The sequence below is a fragment of the Manis pentadactyla genome, chromosome 11, assembly GCF_030020395.1.
Source record: "Manis pentadactyla isolate mManPen7 chromosome 11, mManPen7.hap1, whole genome shotgun sequence".
Lineage (NCBI taxonomy): Eukaryota > Metazoa > Chordata > Mammalia > Pholidota > Manidae > Manis > Manis pentadactyla.
Window position 1 is genome coordinate 91,769,258 of NC_080029.1, and position 16,615 is coordinate 91,785,872.

Consider the following 16,615-nt stretch of genomic DNA (forward strand, 5'->3'; position numbering starts at 1 on the left):
CCGCCATATCAGAAAAGCAGCCCGAGGCAGGCCACGCCCACAGCAACAGCGGAGATAAACTCCACAGTGGCCGGGCAAGAATCAGAAGCCCCGTCTGCGTGCAGCTACCCAGCACAAGCCACTAGAGGTCACTGTTCTCCCAGGAGAGGAAGGCCACAAACCAAAAAGAAGGGAAGTTCTTCCAGCCGTCACTCGTGCCAGCTCTGCAAACTATCTCTATCGTCATGAAAAGGCAAAATTTGAGGCAGACAAAGATTACAGAGACAACACCTGAGAAGGAGACAGAACTAACCAGTCTTCCTGAAAAAAAATTCAAAATAAAAATCATAAACATGCTGACGGAGATGCAGAGAAATATACAAGAGCTAAGGGATGAAGTCCAGAGGGAGATTACAGACATCCGGAGGGAGATTACAGACGTCCGGAAGGAGATTACAGAAGTGAAACAAACTCTGGAAGGATTTATAAGCAGATAATATGCAAGAGGACATTGATGGAATAGAAACCAGAGAACAGGAACGCATAGAAGCTGACACAGAGAGAGATAAAAGGATCTCCAGGAATGAAACAATATTAAGAGAACTGTGTGACCAATCCAAAAGGAACAATATCCGTATTATAGGGGTACCAGAAGAAGAAGAGAGAGAAAAAGGGATAGAAAGTGTCTTTGAAGAAATAATTGCTGAAAACTTCCCCAAACTGGGGGAGGAAATAATCGAACAGACCACGGAAATACACAGAACTCCCAAAAGAAAGGACCCAAGGAGGACAACACCAAGACACATAATAATTAAAATGGCAAATGTCAAGGACAAGGACAGAGTTTTAAAGGCAGCTAGAGAGAAAAAGGTCACCTATAAAGGAAAACCCATCAGGCTATCATCAGACTTCTCAAAAGAAACCTTACAGGCCAGAAGAGAATGGCATGATATATTTAATGCAATGAAACAGAAGGGCCTTGAACCAAGGATACTGTATCCAGAACGATTATCATTTAAATATGAAGGAGGGATTAAACAATCCCCAGACAAGCAAAAGTTGAGGGAATTTGCATCCCACAAACCACCTCTACAGGGTATTCTAGAGGGACTATTCTAGACGGGAGCACTCCTAAGACTAAACAGATGTCAACAGAGAAAATAAAATCACAGCAAAGAAAGCAGACCAACCAAATACTAACTAAAGGCAAAAATAAAATCAACTACCCACTAAAAGCAGTTAAAGGAAACACGAAAGAGCACAGAATAAAACAACCAACATATAAAGAATGGAGGAGAAGGAATAAGAAGGGAGAGAAGAAAAGAATCTCCAGACAGTGTATATAACAGCTCAATAAGCGAGGTAAGTTAGGCAGTAAGATACTAAAGAAGCTAACCTTAACCTTTGGTAACCACGAATCTAAAGCCTGCAATGGCAATAAGAACATACCTTTCAATAGTCACCCTAAATGTAAATGGACTGAATGCACCAATTAAAATACAAAGAGTAACAGAATGGATAAAAAAGCAAGACCCATCTACATACTGCCTGCAAGAGACCCACATCAAACCCAAAGACATGCACAGACTAAAAGTCAAGGGATGGAAAAAGATATTTCATGCAAACAACAGAGAGAAGAAAGCAGGGGTTGCAGTACTAGTATCAGACAAAATAGACTTCAAAACAAAGAAAGTAACAAGAGATAAAGAAGGACATTACATAATGATAAAGGGCTCAGTCCAACAAGAGGATATAACCATTCTAAATACATATGCACCCAACACAGGAGGACCAGCATATGTGAAACAAATACTAACAGAACTAAAGGGGGAAATAGAATGCAATGCATTCATTTTAGGAGACTTCAACACGCCACTCACCCCAAAGGATAGACCCACTGGACAGAAAATAAGTAACCACATGGAGGCACTGAACAACACATTAGAACAGATGGACCAAACAGACATCTATAGAACTCTACACCCAAAAGCAACAAGATACACATTCATCTCAAGTGCACATGGAACATTCTCCAGAATAGATCACATACTAGGTCACAAAAAGAGCCTCAGTAAATTCCAAAAGACTGAAATTCTACCAACCAACTTTTCAGACCACAAAGGTATAAAACTAGAAATAAATTGTACAAAGAAAACAAAAAGGCTCACAAACACATGGAGGCTTAACAACATGCTCCTAAATAATCAATGGATCAACAAACAAATTAAAATAGAGATTAAGGAATATATGGAAACAAATGACGACAACAACACAAAGCCCCAAATTCTGTGGGACGCAGCGAAAGCAGTCTTAAGAGGAAGGTATATAGCAATCCAGGCATATTTAAAGAAGGAAGAACAATCCCAAATGAATGGTCTAACATCACAATTATCGAAACTGGAAAAAGAAGAACAAATGAGGCCTAAAGTCAGCAGAAAGAGGGACATAATAAAGATCAGGGAAGAAATAAACAAAATTGAGAAGAATAAAACAATAGAAAAAAATCAATGAAACCAAGAGCTGGTTCTTTGAGAAAATAAACAAAATAGATAAGCCTCTAGCCAAACTTATTAAGAGAAAAAGAGAATCAATACACATCAACGGAATCAGAAATGAGAATGGAAAAATCATGACAGACTCCAGAGAAATACAAAGAATTATTAAAGACTACTATGAAAACCTATATGCTAAGAAGCTGGGAAACCTAGAAGAAATGGACAACTTCCTAGAAAAATACAACCTTCCAAGACTGACCAAGGAAGAAACACAAAAGTTAAACAAACCAATTATGAGCAAAGAAATTGAACTGGTAATCAAAAAACTATCCAAGAACAAAACCCCCGGGCCAGATGGACTTGCCTCGGAATTTTATCCGACATACAGAGAAGACATAACACCCATTCTCCTTAAAGTTTTCCAAAAAATAGAAAAGGAGGGAATACTCCCAAACTCATTCTATGAAGCCAACATCACCCTAATACCAAAACCAGGCAAAGACCTCACCAAAAAAGAAAACTTCAGACCAATATCCCTGATGAATGTAGATGCAAAAATACGAAATAAAATATTAGCAAACCGAATTCAAACATATATCAAAAGGATCATACACCATGACCAAGTGGGATTCATCCCAGGGATTCAAGGATGGTACAACATTCGAAAATCCATCAACATCATCCACCACATCAACAAAAAGAAAGACAAACACCGCATGATTATCTCCATAGATGCTGAAAAAGCATTTGACAAAATTCAACATCCATTCATGATAAAAACTCTCAGCAAAATGGGTATAGAGGGCAAGTACCTTAACATAATAAAGGCCATATATGATAAACCCACAGCCAACATCATACTGAACAGCGAGAAGCTGAAAGCTTTTCCTCTGAGATTGGGAACAAGACAGGGATGCCCACTCTCCCCACTGTTATTTAACATAGTACTGGAGGTCCTAGCCATGGCAATTAAACAAAATAAAGAAATACACGGAATCCAGATTGGTAAAGAAGAAGTTAAACTGTCACTATCTGTAGATGACATGATATTGTACATAAAAAACCCTAAGGACTCCACACCAAAACTATTAGAATTGATATCGGAATACAGCAAAGTTGCAGGATACAAAATTAACACACAGAAATCTGTGGCTTTCCTATACACTAACAATGAACCAATAGAAAAGAGAAATCAGGAAAACAACTCCATTCACAATTGCATCAAAAAGAATAAAATACCTAGGAATAAACCTAACCAAAGAAGTGAAAGACCTATACCCTGAAAACTACAAGACACTCTTAAGAGAAATTAAAGGGGACACTAACAAATGGAAACTCATCCCACGCTCTTGGCTAGGAAGAATTAATATCGTCAAAATGGCCATCCTGCCCAGAGCAATATATAGATTTGATGCAATCCCTATCAAATAACCAGCAACATTCTTCAATGGACTGGAACAAATAGGTCAAAAATTTATATGGGAACACCAAACACCCTGAATAGCCAAAGCAATCCTGAGAAAGAAGAATAAAGTAGGGAGAGGGGGGGATCTCCCTCCCCAACTTCAAGCTCTACTACAAAGCCATAGTAATCAAGACTATTTGGTACTGGCACAAGAACAGAGCCACAGACCAGTGGAACAGATTAGAGACTCCAGATACTAACCCAAACATATATGGTCAATTAATATTTGATAAAGGAGCCATGGACATACAATGGGATAATGACAGTCTCTTCAACAGATGGTGCTGGCAAAACTGGACAGCTACATGTAAGAGAATGAAACTGGATCACTGTCTAACCCCACACACAAAAGTAAATTCGAAATGGATCAAAGACCTGAATGTAAGTCATGAAAGCATAAAAGTCTTAGAAAAAAACATAGGCAAAAATCTCTTTGACATAAACATGAGTGACCTCTTCTTGAACATATCTCCCTGGGCAAGGGAAACAAAAGCAAAAATGATCAAGTGGGACTATATTAATCTGAAAAGCTTCTGTACAGCAAAAGACACCATCAATAGAACAAAAAGGTACCCTACAGTATGGGAGAATATATTTGTAAAAGACAGATCCAATAAAGGCTTGACATCCAAAATATATAAAGAGCTCACCCACCTCAACAAACAAAAAACAAATAATCCAATTAAAAAATGGGCAGAGGAACTGAACAGACAGTTCTCCAAAAAAGAAATTTAGATGGCCAACAGACACATGAAAAGATGCTCCACATCGCTAGTTATCAGAGAAATGCAAATTAAAACCACAATGAGATATCACCTCACACCAGTAAGGATGGTTATCATCCAAAAGACAAACAACAACAAATGTTGGCGAGGTTGTGGAGAGAGGGGAACCCTCCTACACTGCTGGTGAGAATGTAAATTAGTTCAACCATTGTGGAAAGCAGTATAGAGTTTCCTCAAAATGCTCAAAATAGACTTACCATTTGACCCAGGAATTCCACTCCTAGGAATTTACCCTAAGAACGCAGCACTCCAGTTTGAAAAAGACAGATGCACCCCTATGTTTATCGCAGCACTATTTACAATAGCCAAGAACTGGAAGCAACCTAAGTGTCCATCAGTAGATGAATGGATAAAGAAGATGTGGTACATATACACAATGGAATATTATTCAGCCATAAGAAGAAAACAAATCCTACCATTTGCAACAACATGGATGGAGCTAGAGGGTATTATGCTCAGTGAAATAAGCCAAGCGGAGAAAGAGAAATGCCAAATTATTTCACTCATGTGTGGAGTATAAAAACAAAGGAAAAACTGAAGGAACAAAACAGCAGCAGAAGCACAGAACCCAAGAATGGACTAACAGGTACCAAAGGGAAAGGGACTGGGGAGGATGGGTGGGTAGGGAGGGATAAGTGGGGGGAAGAAGAAAGGGGGTATTATGATTAGCATGCATAATGTGGGGGGTGGGAGAAAGGAGAGGGCTGTACAACACAGAGAAGACAAGTAGTGATTCTACAACATTTTGCTATGCTGATGGACAGTGACTGAAATGGGGTTTGTGGGGGGTACTTGGTGTAGGGGAGAGCCTAGTAAACATAATATTCTTCATTTAATTGTAGATTACTGATAACAAAAAAAAAAAAAAAGAGAAAGAAAAGGGGGATTACTCCGATAGGATAAAACTAACTGCAAATCAATGATTAATGCATGCTTTACATATCCTTAATTTTGATCTTTTAAAGGGTGTCAGATGATCAGATATGGAAGTACATTTTTCTGATAATATTCCTTTCTCTTAAAAAAAAAAAAAGCAGTTCCTGTGTGGTGATCTCCAATAGGTTCTTCACAATGGTATAAAGGTCATATCAAAGTGTGGGCAAAGGGTTTGTTTGTGTTTATACAGAGGATCAAAGCCTAATTTGGCTACCCAGAAAACGAATTAAGATACGATATGAAGAAGAACTTCCAACATGAACATCCTCTGGAAGAGTCACTCCAGAAGATGACCATCAAAAAACTTCAACAAAGATCCTGGTGCTGTTGCAGTTGTAGCTGCATTCATCCCACCCGTTTCTGGACTTGCCATTGGAATGAAGAAGGAGATATCTAAGCTGGCCCGTGCATACAGCAAAACAACAAATTTGACTGGATCTATACTGTCGGAACTCAACCAAGAATTAGGAGAAGTGCAAGTTGCAGTGCTCCAAAATCGTGCGACTATAGACTATCTACTGTTAAAAGAACATATGGGATGTGAACAGTTCCCAGGAATGTGTTGTTTTAATTTGTCTGATTTTTCTCAAACTATTCAAATTCAGTTAGACAATATCCATTATATCACTGATAAGTTTTCACAAATGCCTAGGGTACTTAACTGGTTTTCTTGGTTTCACTGGATATGGCTGGTAATTGTAGGTCTGCTTTTGTTATGTAGCTGTATTCCTATTATGTTAATGTGTGTACACAATTCAATTAGTAGTTTGTTAAAACCTATACATGCTTATGTTACTCTACAAGAAGATATGTCAAAGAAATAATTAATTTTCCCATGTTTTCTTCCATCTGCTACTTCTATAGCTTTTCTTCTTCCTTCCTAATTACAACCCTTTAGTAGAATTCGTGCCTCATATCAAAAATTACCGAGTATCATAATTCTTCCTAGTGGTAAAGATACCTCAAGACAAATGCTGGGCATAGAAGCCATAGGGCATAAATATGCAAAGAAGTAAAAACCTAACCTTGTCAAAGAATATTGCTTCTCTCTCACTTACCAACTTTACATTTCCCTGTATGGCGCCGGAAGATGACTGGTTAGCCAGAGACGGGTAAGATTCCTCAAGGGAGGAACAACCTAAGACAGGCACAGTCGCAGGGGGGCCATCAGGTGAGAAATTGGGGATCAACAGAGGTGAGGCTTAGAACCTCACCCCTCGCTGTTTTGAGAGAAATCTTCTGCATCCTTGGATGTTTTGTTGCCCTTGTCTAGCTTGGATTAATACTTAGTCTATAGGCACAGACCTGATCATCTACATTTGCCCTCTTACAGCACTAAATTATGTTTTCTACCTTTATCTTGCATCTACCTACCACTTCAGCATTTTATTAAAAAAAAAAATAATAATAATAATAAGGGAGAAATGTGGGATTCACATATAAATCAAGTATAAAAATCAAATGAATAATCATATCTGACTTGATTGTTTATAGTTCATGATGCGTGATCAAAACTGAAAGTTTCTGTGATATGACTGCCCTTGCACTGTTCACCATGTAAGAACTTATTCACTGTGTAAGAACTTGTTCTTTATGTTTCAGAAGATTGGAGACTGTTGAGAGTTAGGCTTGGGGTTGATTAATGATTGTGCACTGAGTCCCCTATACAGAATTTTATTGTTGTTAACAACCATTTGATCAATAAATGTAAGAGATGGTCTCAAAAAAAAAAAAATAATAATAATAATAAACCTTATTTATCTCTTAAAAAAAAAAAGATGATCAGAGGACCTTGGTTACATAGTGCTACAACTAATTAGTAACCAAAACTATCAATTCCTCCTCTTAGATTACATCGTTTAATCCATTCTCTTCTCTTCATCCTTAGACTGACCCTTCACATCAGCTTCCATTAGAAGGCCTCCTGAAGAGGTCTCCCTGCCTCTACTAGGATCAGTATTTCCCAATTTCATCACTCCAGAGTGACTTCTTCTAAAATACAAACTGAAACACGTCTCTCATACTTTAAAGCCTACAAGATTAAGTCCAACTACATTAACAAAGCACGTAAGGCCATCAAGAACTGGTCCCTACTTATACCCTAAACCTTACCCTGGGGCCTAGCACATAACAGATGCTTAGGAAAGGTGTGCTCAACAAATGGATTTATCTTTGGGTTAGGAAAGAATGAGGCCACATGGGCATGAAGGCAAACCTTTGACTTAGTTCACTTGACCGAATAGGCTACCCAAATGAAAACCCTATGTCAGTTTCAAACCACATCAATGTCATACTCAAAGAAATTCAAGCTTTTTTCATGCTGTCATTCTTAAAATGAGATAGACTAGTTTAACCCGTGACTCATTGTTTGGCTCGAAATTGCCAGGGTTGGTTTAATTTAGTACATCTACATTTTGGTGCTGGCACACTTGGGCCTGAGCTGTCACAGTACAGGATTTTGTTTCACTTATACCAGAAGAAAAGGGTTTTCGAGTAGCAGCTAATTCCGTTGATTTCTCACATGAGAAAACAGGAAAGCGAATGCCTTCTACTTCTTCCTACATATACTCAAACTATTTTCAAGTGGCAGGAGGATTAGCCTTCTGTCCCAACCACTAACCTTTATGTTGAAGGTAACCACAGTGCCATTTGCCAGTCCTGCATAAAGGATTCGCCACCTACTGTGGAGGCAAAGAACCCGGTCTTGCAGCTGCAACTGCTCCATGCACTCCCGCGTCTGAGAAAAGTACAAAACACCTAATGAGCAGAGGTGGACGGCAAATAAAATGTGAAAACAATCCTTCTAAAAGAGTGTGAAGTGATTTTTTTTATGAGAAATAAAACGTAGCATCTTTATTTTGTAGAAGACTACTTTAATTTTTTTCTCCTTTGAAATATGTGGCCAAAGACCTCAAGCTGCAAACAAATATAAATTCTAATAATGTTATCCACGTTTCTAGTTTGAAATGTAGACATTTTCCAAAGCTATGAGTTGGGTCTTAGCCTTTTAAATTAAGTAGTCATAGATAAATTTAAAATTGCATTTGATATCTAAACCAGAAAATGAAGGTTATAGTTGTATATTTGATAACTGCATTAATCAAATAGGTGCTTTCCTATAATTGATTCTCTATTTCAGTAGCTCCTAAATGTCTCCTTCAAACCAGTGTCAGATTATTTAGCTGGTCCATAATTACCCAAGAAGCTTTTAAAATTTATAGAGTGCCAAACTTCATCACCAATCCTTTTTATCGGCAAGACTGTATTATTTTTGAAGTTATGTGTATTTCCTCTTATCAAGGAATCTCTCTTCCCAATTTATGTGATATTAACCTTATGTATACCCTATCCTATGTAACAACTACTTTTCCCTTTTTACTTCAGAGTATTTCTTGCCAAAATTTGCTACAACTTTTTAAGTTTTAATTGAAATATTATTTCCATATAATAAAGTCCACCATATTAAATACATATTTCATTCAGTTTGATAAAGTACAATCATGCAACTATTACCACAATCAATTTTCAGAATGTTTCCCCTAGTCACCTTGTACCCGTTTTCAATTGCCACTGCCATCCCAGGCAACCCTCATAATTCTACCTTTTCTAGACCTTCACTTGAAGGGAACATATAGTATGTAGTCTTTTACATATGGCTTATTTCACCCTGCATAATGCTTTTGTGACCCACCCATGTTGCTACAATGCATCAATAGTTTGCTCCTTCTTGTTGCCAGCAATACCATTTTTTTGCATGATACATTTTTATATACAACATTTATCCATTTATCAGTTCATGGATGTATTGATTGCTTCAATCATTTTACTGTAAGGAATATGCTGTTAAGAGGTTGATTTTTTCATTCTGGACATTGGAAATTTATGTCTTTTCTCTTTTTTGATCAACTTAATTAACAGTTTATCTATCTTTTCAAAGCTAGTTTGCTTTTGATTACAATTTTGATTATTTGTCTATTTTATATATTGAGTTCCACTCTGCTCTTTATTATTTCCTTTTTTCTACTTTTTCTAATTTCTTAGAAATTTAGATCATTGATTTTAAATGTTTTTTCTAATATAAGCATTTAAAACTAAAAATTTCCCTTTGAGCAATACAGTAACTGCATCCCATAAATGGTAAGTTGTCTTCTCATTTTTATTTAGTACAAGATATTTCCTAATTTCCCTTGTGACTTCTTTGAATCATGGTAACTTAGAAGTATGCTATTTCATTTCCCCATATTTGGGAATTTCCCAGACTTCTTAATGTTATTGGTTTCTAATTAAATCCCACTGTAGTTGGAGAACACACTCTAAATGACTTCAATCCTTTTAATTGAGATTCTCATTAAGATTGAAACGTATTTAATGACCCAGTATATGGTCAATCCTGGTGAGCATTTGAAGAGAATGTGTATTCTGCTGCTTTGGGTGGAAGATTCTATAAATGTTAATTCAATCTGTTTATCAATGGTGCTGTCCACTTCTATAACCTTGATTTTCTGTCTAGTAGTCTATCAATTATTGAGAGAGGTGTTAAAGTGTCCAACTATAATCGTGGATTTGTCTATTTCTCCTTGTAGTTCTATCAGTTTTTCTTCATGTATTTTGGAATTTTGTTTTTAATATATATTTTTATTTATATATTTAATATATTTATATCTGGTATATCTTCTTGCTATATTGACCCTTTCACCACTATAGAATACCACCCTTGTCTCTAGCAGTAGTATTCCTTGTCTTAAAATATATTTGCCTGATACTAACATAACCACTCAGCTCTTCTGTTACATTTGCATGGTATGTCTTTTTCCATCTTTTACTTTCAAGTCTTTTGAATTTAAAACATGTGTCCCGCCATGCAAAACTTTTGGTGTTTCCTCTTTATCTAGTCAATCTCTGCCTTTTGATTTTAGTGTTAATTCAGTTAATTATTAAATATGATTACATTTAGGTCTCCAATTTGCTTTCTGCAATTTTTTGTCATTTTTATTTGTTCCTCCTTTTCTGCCTTGTTTTATTTTAAACACTTTTTTTTTTAGTATGCCATTTCAATTTTCCTCTATTGAATTTCTTATGTCTACTTCTTTCAGTGGTTGCTCTAGGACATCTGTTCTCATGGTGTGGTCCTAGACCAGCAGCATCAGTACCCTATGTCAGGAAGTGTAAATTCTTGGGCCCTATTCCAAACCTACTGAATCAGAAACTCTGGGAGTAGATGGGGTCCAGTAATACATGTTTTTAACAAGCTCTGCAGGTCAATCTGATGCACTCTGAAATTGTGAACCAGCACTCTAGTGATGACTTCCTTAAATCACAACAATCTAGTTCAAGTTAATACTGACTTAATTGCAATAAATACAAGAACCTTGTACCAGCACAACTCCATCTCCTCTTCCTCCTTTGAGCTCCTATTATCACACATATTCCATATATATATGTTAAAAATCTTAATTATTTAGTATTATAAGGTTCACGTCAAATATTTAAGGCTTTTAAAGAAATTAAAATATATATATATATATATATATAAATGCAAACAATTTTCTCTCATTTCTTTCAACATATTTAGGTTTAGAAAATTCTTTTTCAGACTAGATAACCACTCTAGTTCTTCAGGTTCAAAAATTTTAAACATTTTACTCTCTTTTCTATTTAGGATTAATTTTGACATTTGATGTGACAATAAAAACTGCAGTAATATTTGTGGGAAAGATCAGTATTACTGAGAGTACTATATTACTATGTATATTATATGCACATAGTATTAGTGTGATAGTAAATAAAAAAATACTGGTGGAGAGAAATAGAAAACATGGTTTAGATCTAAGCTTCACTTCTACCCTGGGTTATACAGGTGTACAGGCATACCTCTTTTACTGCACTTTGCAGATACAGTGTTTTTGTAGAAATTGAAGGTTTGTGGCTCAACCCTGTGTTGAGCAAGTCTATTGGCCCTGTTTTTCCAATAACATTTGCTCATTTTGTTTCTGTGTCACATTTTGGTAATTCTCCCAATATTTCAAAACTTTTCAGTACTATTTTTTTTTACGGTGATCTACGATCAGTGATCTTTGATGTTACTATTGTAACTGTTTCGAGGTGCCACAAACCACACCCATATAAGATGGCAAACTTAACTGATAAGTGGTGGGTTTTGTTTTTTTTTGTATCATTAATCTACAATTACATGAAAGACATTATGCTTACTAGGCCCTCCCCCTTCACCAAGTCCCCCCCACACACCCCTTCACAGTCACTGTTAGTGGTGGGTTTGTTTTGACTGCTCCACCAACTGGGCATCCCCCTGTCCCTGTCCCTCTCCTCAAGCCTCCCTACTTTCTCAGACAATACTGAAATTAGCCCATCTAATAAACCTACAATTGCCTCTAAGTGTTCAAGTGAAAGGAAGAGTCTCATGTCTCATTTTAAATCAAAAGCTAGAAATGACTAAGCTTAGTGAGGAAGGCAAGTCGAAAGATGAGACAGGCTGAAAGGCAGGCCTCTTACAGTAGTTGGCCAAGTTGTGAATGCAAAGGAAAAGTTCTTAAGGAGAATTAAAAGTGAACACACAAATGATAAGAAGGCAAAACAGCCCTATTGCTCATCTGGAGAAAGTTTTGGTAGTCTGGATAGATCAAAGCAGCCGCAGCATTCCCTCCCTTAAGCCAAAACCTAATCCAGGGCAAGGACCCAGCTCTCTTCAGTTGTATGAAGGCTGAGAGAGGTGAGGAAGCTCAAGAGAAGTTGGGAGGCTAGTAGACGTTGGATCATGAGGTTTAAAGAAAGAAGCCGTCTCCAAAACATAAAAATGCAAGTAGTTGCAACAAGTTATCCAGAAGATGCAGCTAAGATAACTAATGAATGGATCTATACTGTTGGAACTCAACCAAGAATTAGGAGAAGTGCAAGTTGCAGCACTCCAAAATCATGCGACTATAGACTATCTACTGTTAAAAGAACATATGGGATGTGAACAGTTCCCAGGAATGTGTTGTTTTAATTTGTCTGATTTTTCTCAAACTTTTCAAATTCAGTTAGACAATATCCATCATATCATTGGTAAGTTTTCACAAATGCCTAGGGTGCCTAACTAGTTTTCTTGGTTTCACTGGATATGGCTGGTAATTGTAGGTCTGCTTTTGTTATGTAGCTGTATTCCTATTATGTTAATGTGTGTACACAATTTAATTAGTAGTTTGTTAAAACCTATACATGTTTATGTTACTCTACAAGAAGATATGTCAAAGAAATAATCAATTTTCCCATGTTTTCTTCCGTCTGCTACTTCTATAGCTTTTCTTCTTCCTTCCTAATTACAACCCTTTAGTAGAATTCGTGCCTCATATCAAAAATTACCGAGTATCATAATTCTTCCTAGTGGTAAAGATACCTCAGGACAAATGCTGGGCATAGAAGCCACAGGGCATAAATATGCAAAGAAGTAAAAACCTAACCTTGTCAAAGAATATTGCTTCTCTCTCACTTACCAACTTTACATTTCCCTGTATGGCCCCGGAAGATGACTGGTTAGCCAGAGACGGGTAAGATTCCTCAAGGGAGGAACAACCTAAGACAGGCACAGTCGCAGGGGGGCCATCAGGTGAGAAATTGGGGATCAACAGAGGTGAGGCTTAGAACCTCACCCCCCGCTGTTTTGAGAGAAATCTTCTGCATCCTTGGATGTTTTGTTGCCCTTGTCTAGCTTGGATTAATACTTAGTCTATAGGCACAGACCTGATCATCTACATTTGCCCTCTTACAGCACTAAACTATGTTTTCTACCTTTATCTTGCACCTACCTACCACTTTAGCATTTTATTAAAAAAAATAATAATAATAATAATAATAAGGGAGAAATGTGGGATTCACATATAAATCAAGTATAAAAATCAAACGAATAATCATAATTGACCTGATTGTTTATAGTTCATGATGCGTGATCAAAACCGAAAGTTTCTGTGATTACTGCCCTTGCACTGTTCACCATGTAAGAACTTATTCACGATGTAAGAACTTGTTCACCATGTAAAAACTTGTTCAGTATGCTTCAGAAGATTGGAGACTGTTGAGAATTAGGCTTGGGGTTGATTAATGATTGTGCATTGAGTCCCCTATACAGAATTTTATTGTTGTTAACAACCATATGATCAATAAATATGAGAGATGCCCTCTCAAAAAAAAAAAAAAAAGATAACTAATGAAGGTGGCTACACTAAATAGATATTCAATGCAGGGTAAACAGACTTTTATTGAAAGGGGATGCCATCTATGATTTTCATAGCTAGAGAGGAAAAGCCAATGCCTGGCTCAAAGCTTCAAAGGACAGGCTGACTCTCCTGTGAGAGACTAATACAGCTGATAATGTTAGGTTGAAGTCAGTGCTCTTTGACCATTCTGAAAATCCTAGGGCCCTTAGTAATTATGCTAAATCTACTCTACCTGTGCTCTAGAAATAGAACAACAATGCCTGGATGATATCACATCTATTGACAACCTAGTTTACTGAATATTTTAAGCCCACTGCTGAGAATTATAGCTCAGAAAAAAAGGTCCTCTCAAAATATTACTGCTCATTGACAATGTACCTGGTCACCCAGGAGCTCTGATGGAGACAGACGAGATGAATGTTGTTTTCATGCCTATTAACATAACATCCACTCTGCAGCCCATGGATCAAGGAGTCATTCTGACTTTTAAGTCTTACTCAGAAATACATTTCATAAAGCTATAGCTGCTAAAGGGAGTGATTCCTCTGAAAAATCTGGGCAAAGTCCATTGAAGACCTTCTAGAAAGGATTCACCATTCTAGGTGACACTAAGCATATTCCTGACTCATGGGAAAAGGTCAAAATGTCTACATAAACAGGAATTTGGAAGAAGCTGATTCCACTCCTCATGCATGACTTTAAGAGGTTTAAAGGTCAGTGGAGGAAGTAACTGCAGAACAGCAGATGTAGGAGAACTAGCAAGAGAACTAGAATTAGAAGTGCAGTATGAAGCTGTAACTGAATTGCTGCAATCTCATGATAAAACTTGAATGGATGAGGAATTGCTTCTCCTGGATGAGCAAAAAAGTGGTTTCTTGAGATGGATACTTCTCCTGAGAAGTTGAGAAGACTGTTGAAATAACAACAAAACAAAGGATTTGGAATATTACATAAATTTAGTTGATAAAGCAACAGCAGGGTTTGAGAATTGACTTCAGTTCTGAAAGTTCTGTTGTGGGTAAAATGCTATCAAATAGCACTGCATGCTACAGAGATACCATTGTGAAAAGCAGTTAGTTGACGTGGCAAACTTCATTAAGTCTTATTTATTTATTTATTTTATTAAGATATCATTGATATAAGCTCTTATGAAGGTTTCACATGAAAAAAAACAATGTGGTTACTCATTAAGTCTTAAGAAATTTCAACAGCCACCCCAACGTTCAGCAGCCACTACCCTGATCAGTCAGCAGCCACCAACATGCAGATAAGATCCTCCACCAGCAAACAGATCACAACTGGATGAAAGCTCAAATGATGGCTAGCATTTTTTGGCAACAGTGAATTTTTAAATTAAGGTATATACATTGTTCTTTTAGACATAATGCTATTGCACATTCAAAAGACTACAGTGTATTATAAATATAACTTTTACATGCACTGGGAAGCCAAAAAATTTATTTGACTTGCTTCACTGTAATATTCGTTTTACTGCAGTGGTCTGGGACCCAACCAGCAATATCTCCAAGGGATGCTTATACTAAAATAGGTTTGGAAGCAAAAGAAAGAAAGCAGGCAGAATGAAGCATCTGACTGTGTCTCCACTCTACAGAGTAAATACAGTCAAAGCAGTTTAATATTATCACTTCTGATTTCTCTGGACCTACTTACCTTAACAGTATAGCAGCGAATGGTGTGATCACTGGAACCAGTGAAAAGGGCAGCATTCTTCCCAGAGGTCTGAATAACCAGGAGGCAGTTCACTTTGGAGGTGTGGCCCTCAAAAACACCAATGCACTTCCGATTCTAAGGTTAAGCACAGATCAGATCATTAATGTAGACGGAGAAGATTATATAATGCATTTTGTAAACATAGACACATAACACTCATCTTGCAAGTTAAGAGCTAGAGCCAATCCTCCAAGTCTTACATTTGTACTTCTGGCCCCACTGTTTCCTTCCTTCAGTTATCCCTGTTGCCCCTCACAATATTATGCTAAAGGAACTTACACCTGTCACCTACAACAAAAACATTTTCTTGGTCTATTACCTAACTTTGATTGTCAAGGACTTCAGCAATTTCAAATACTTTCATGGTACTTGTTCAGACCACACAGTATTCCTAAAGTTTCTTGGCTATAACTGTTGATAAGAAGAACTGGTATGACATATACCAAATTCAAAATTCAGAAGTTCATTCCACGAAAATCCAGAGTAATGAGCATCAGATTATACTATGTGCAGGGTAGTAGAAGGCTTCTGTTTTAGTAACTTGGCAAATCAGCCAACTATTACAGAAAATCCCTCTTCTAATATTTCCCCAATATTCATTCCATCCCTTCTTTATTATGTAGCAGCTGTGAGACAGATCTTATCACCAACTCCAGGGCTGGGACCTGACTGGCTCAAGCCTATCGTTGTAATCCCATCTCCCTTTGCCAAGTGATTTTTCATGGAGTAAATAAAGCACAGGACCCTTTTTTGGTGGTAGCAGGGAAAAGAAACCCCAGTAATTCTTGGCATCTATCTATGAGCAGAAGGAGATTGAACTTTAGGAAGAGGTGTTATCAGAGAAGGCAGCGATAGAAATAAATTAAGTCCCCAGTAATGCACCTGAGATACTGAATCAACTGTATCTAAAGTTACTCTAAAGCCACCCATCTCTGAATAGCAAATAAATTCCCCTATTGTTTAAGAGAGTATGAGCAGGAGTTTCTAAAACCTGCAACCAAGCAAAAACACTCA

At 37.1% G+C, this 16,615-nt stretch overlaps 1 protein-coding gene across 5 annotated transcripts in view; it reads right to left on the reverse strand.

Moving 5' to 3' along the window:
- Positions 1 to 16,615, reverse strand: part of ZNF106 (zinc finger protein 106) — a 68,897-nt gene that overhangs the window by 13,632 nt on the left and 38,650 nt on the right. For 4 of the 5 annotated variants that reach the window (XM_036923728.2, XM_036923727.2, XM_036923726.2 and 1 more), the window contains 2 exons: positions 15,542 to 15,676; positions 8,281 to 8,397 (listed from right to left, as the gene is read on the reverse strand). In XM_036923728.2, the coding sequence (XP_036779623.2) occupies positions 8,281 to 8,397; positions 15,542 to 15,676 (252 nt within the window). The remainder of the gene's footprint in view (positions 1 to 8,280; positions 8,398 to 15,541; positions 15,677 to 16,615) is intronic. The other variant, XM_036923724.2, reaches the window with a different exon arrangement.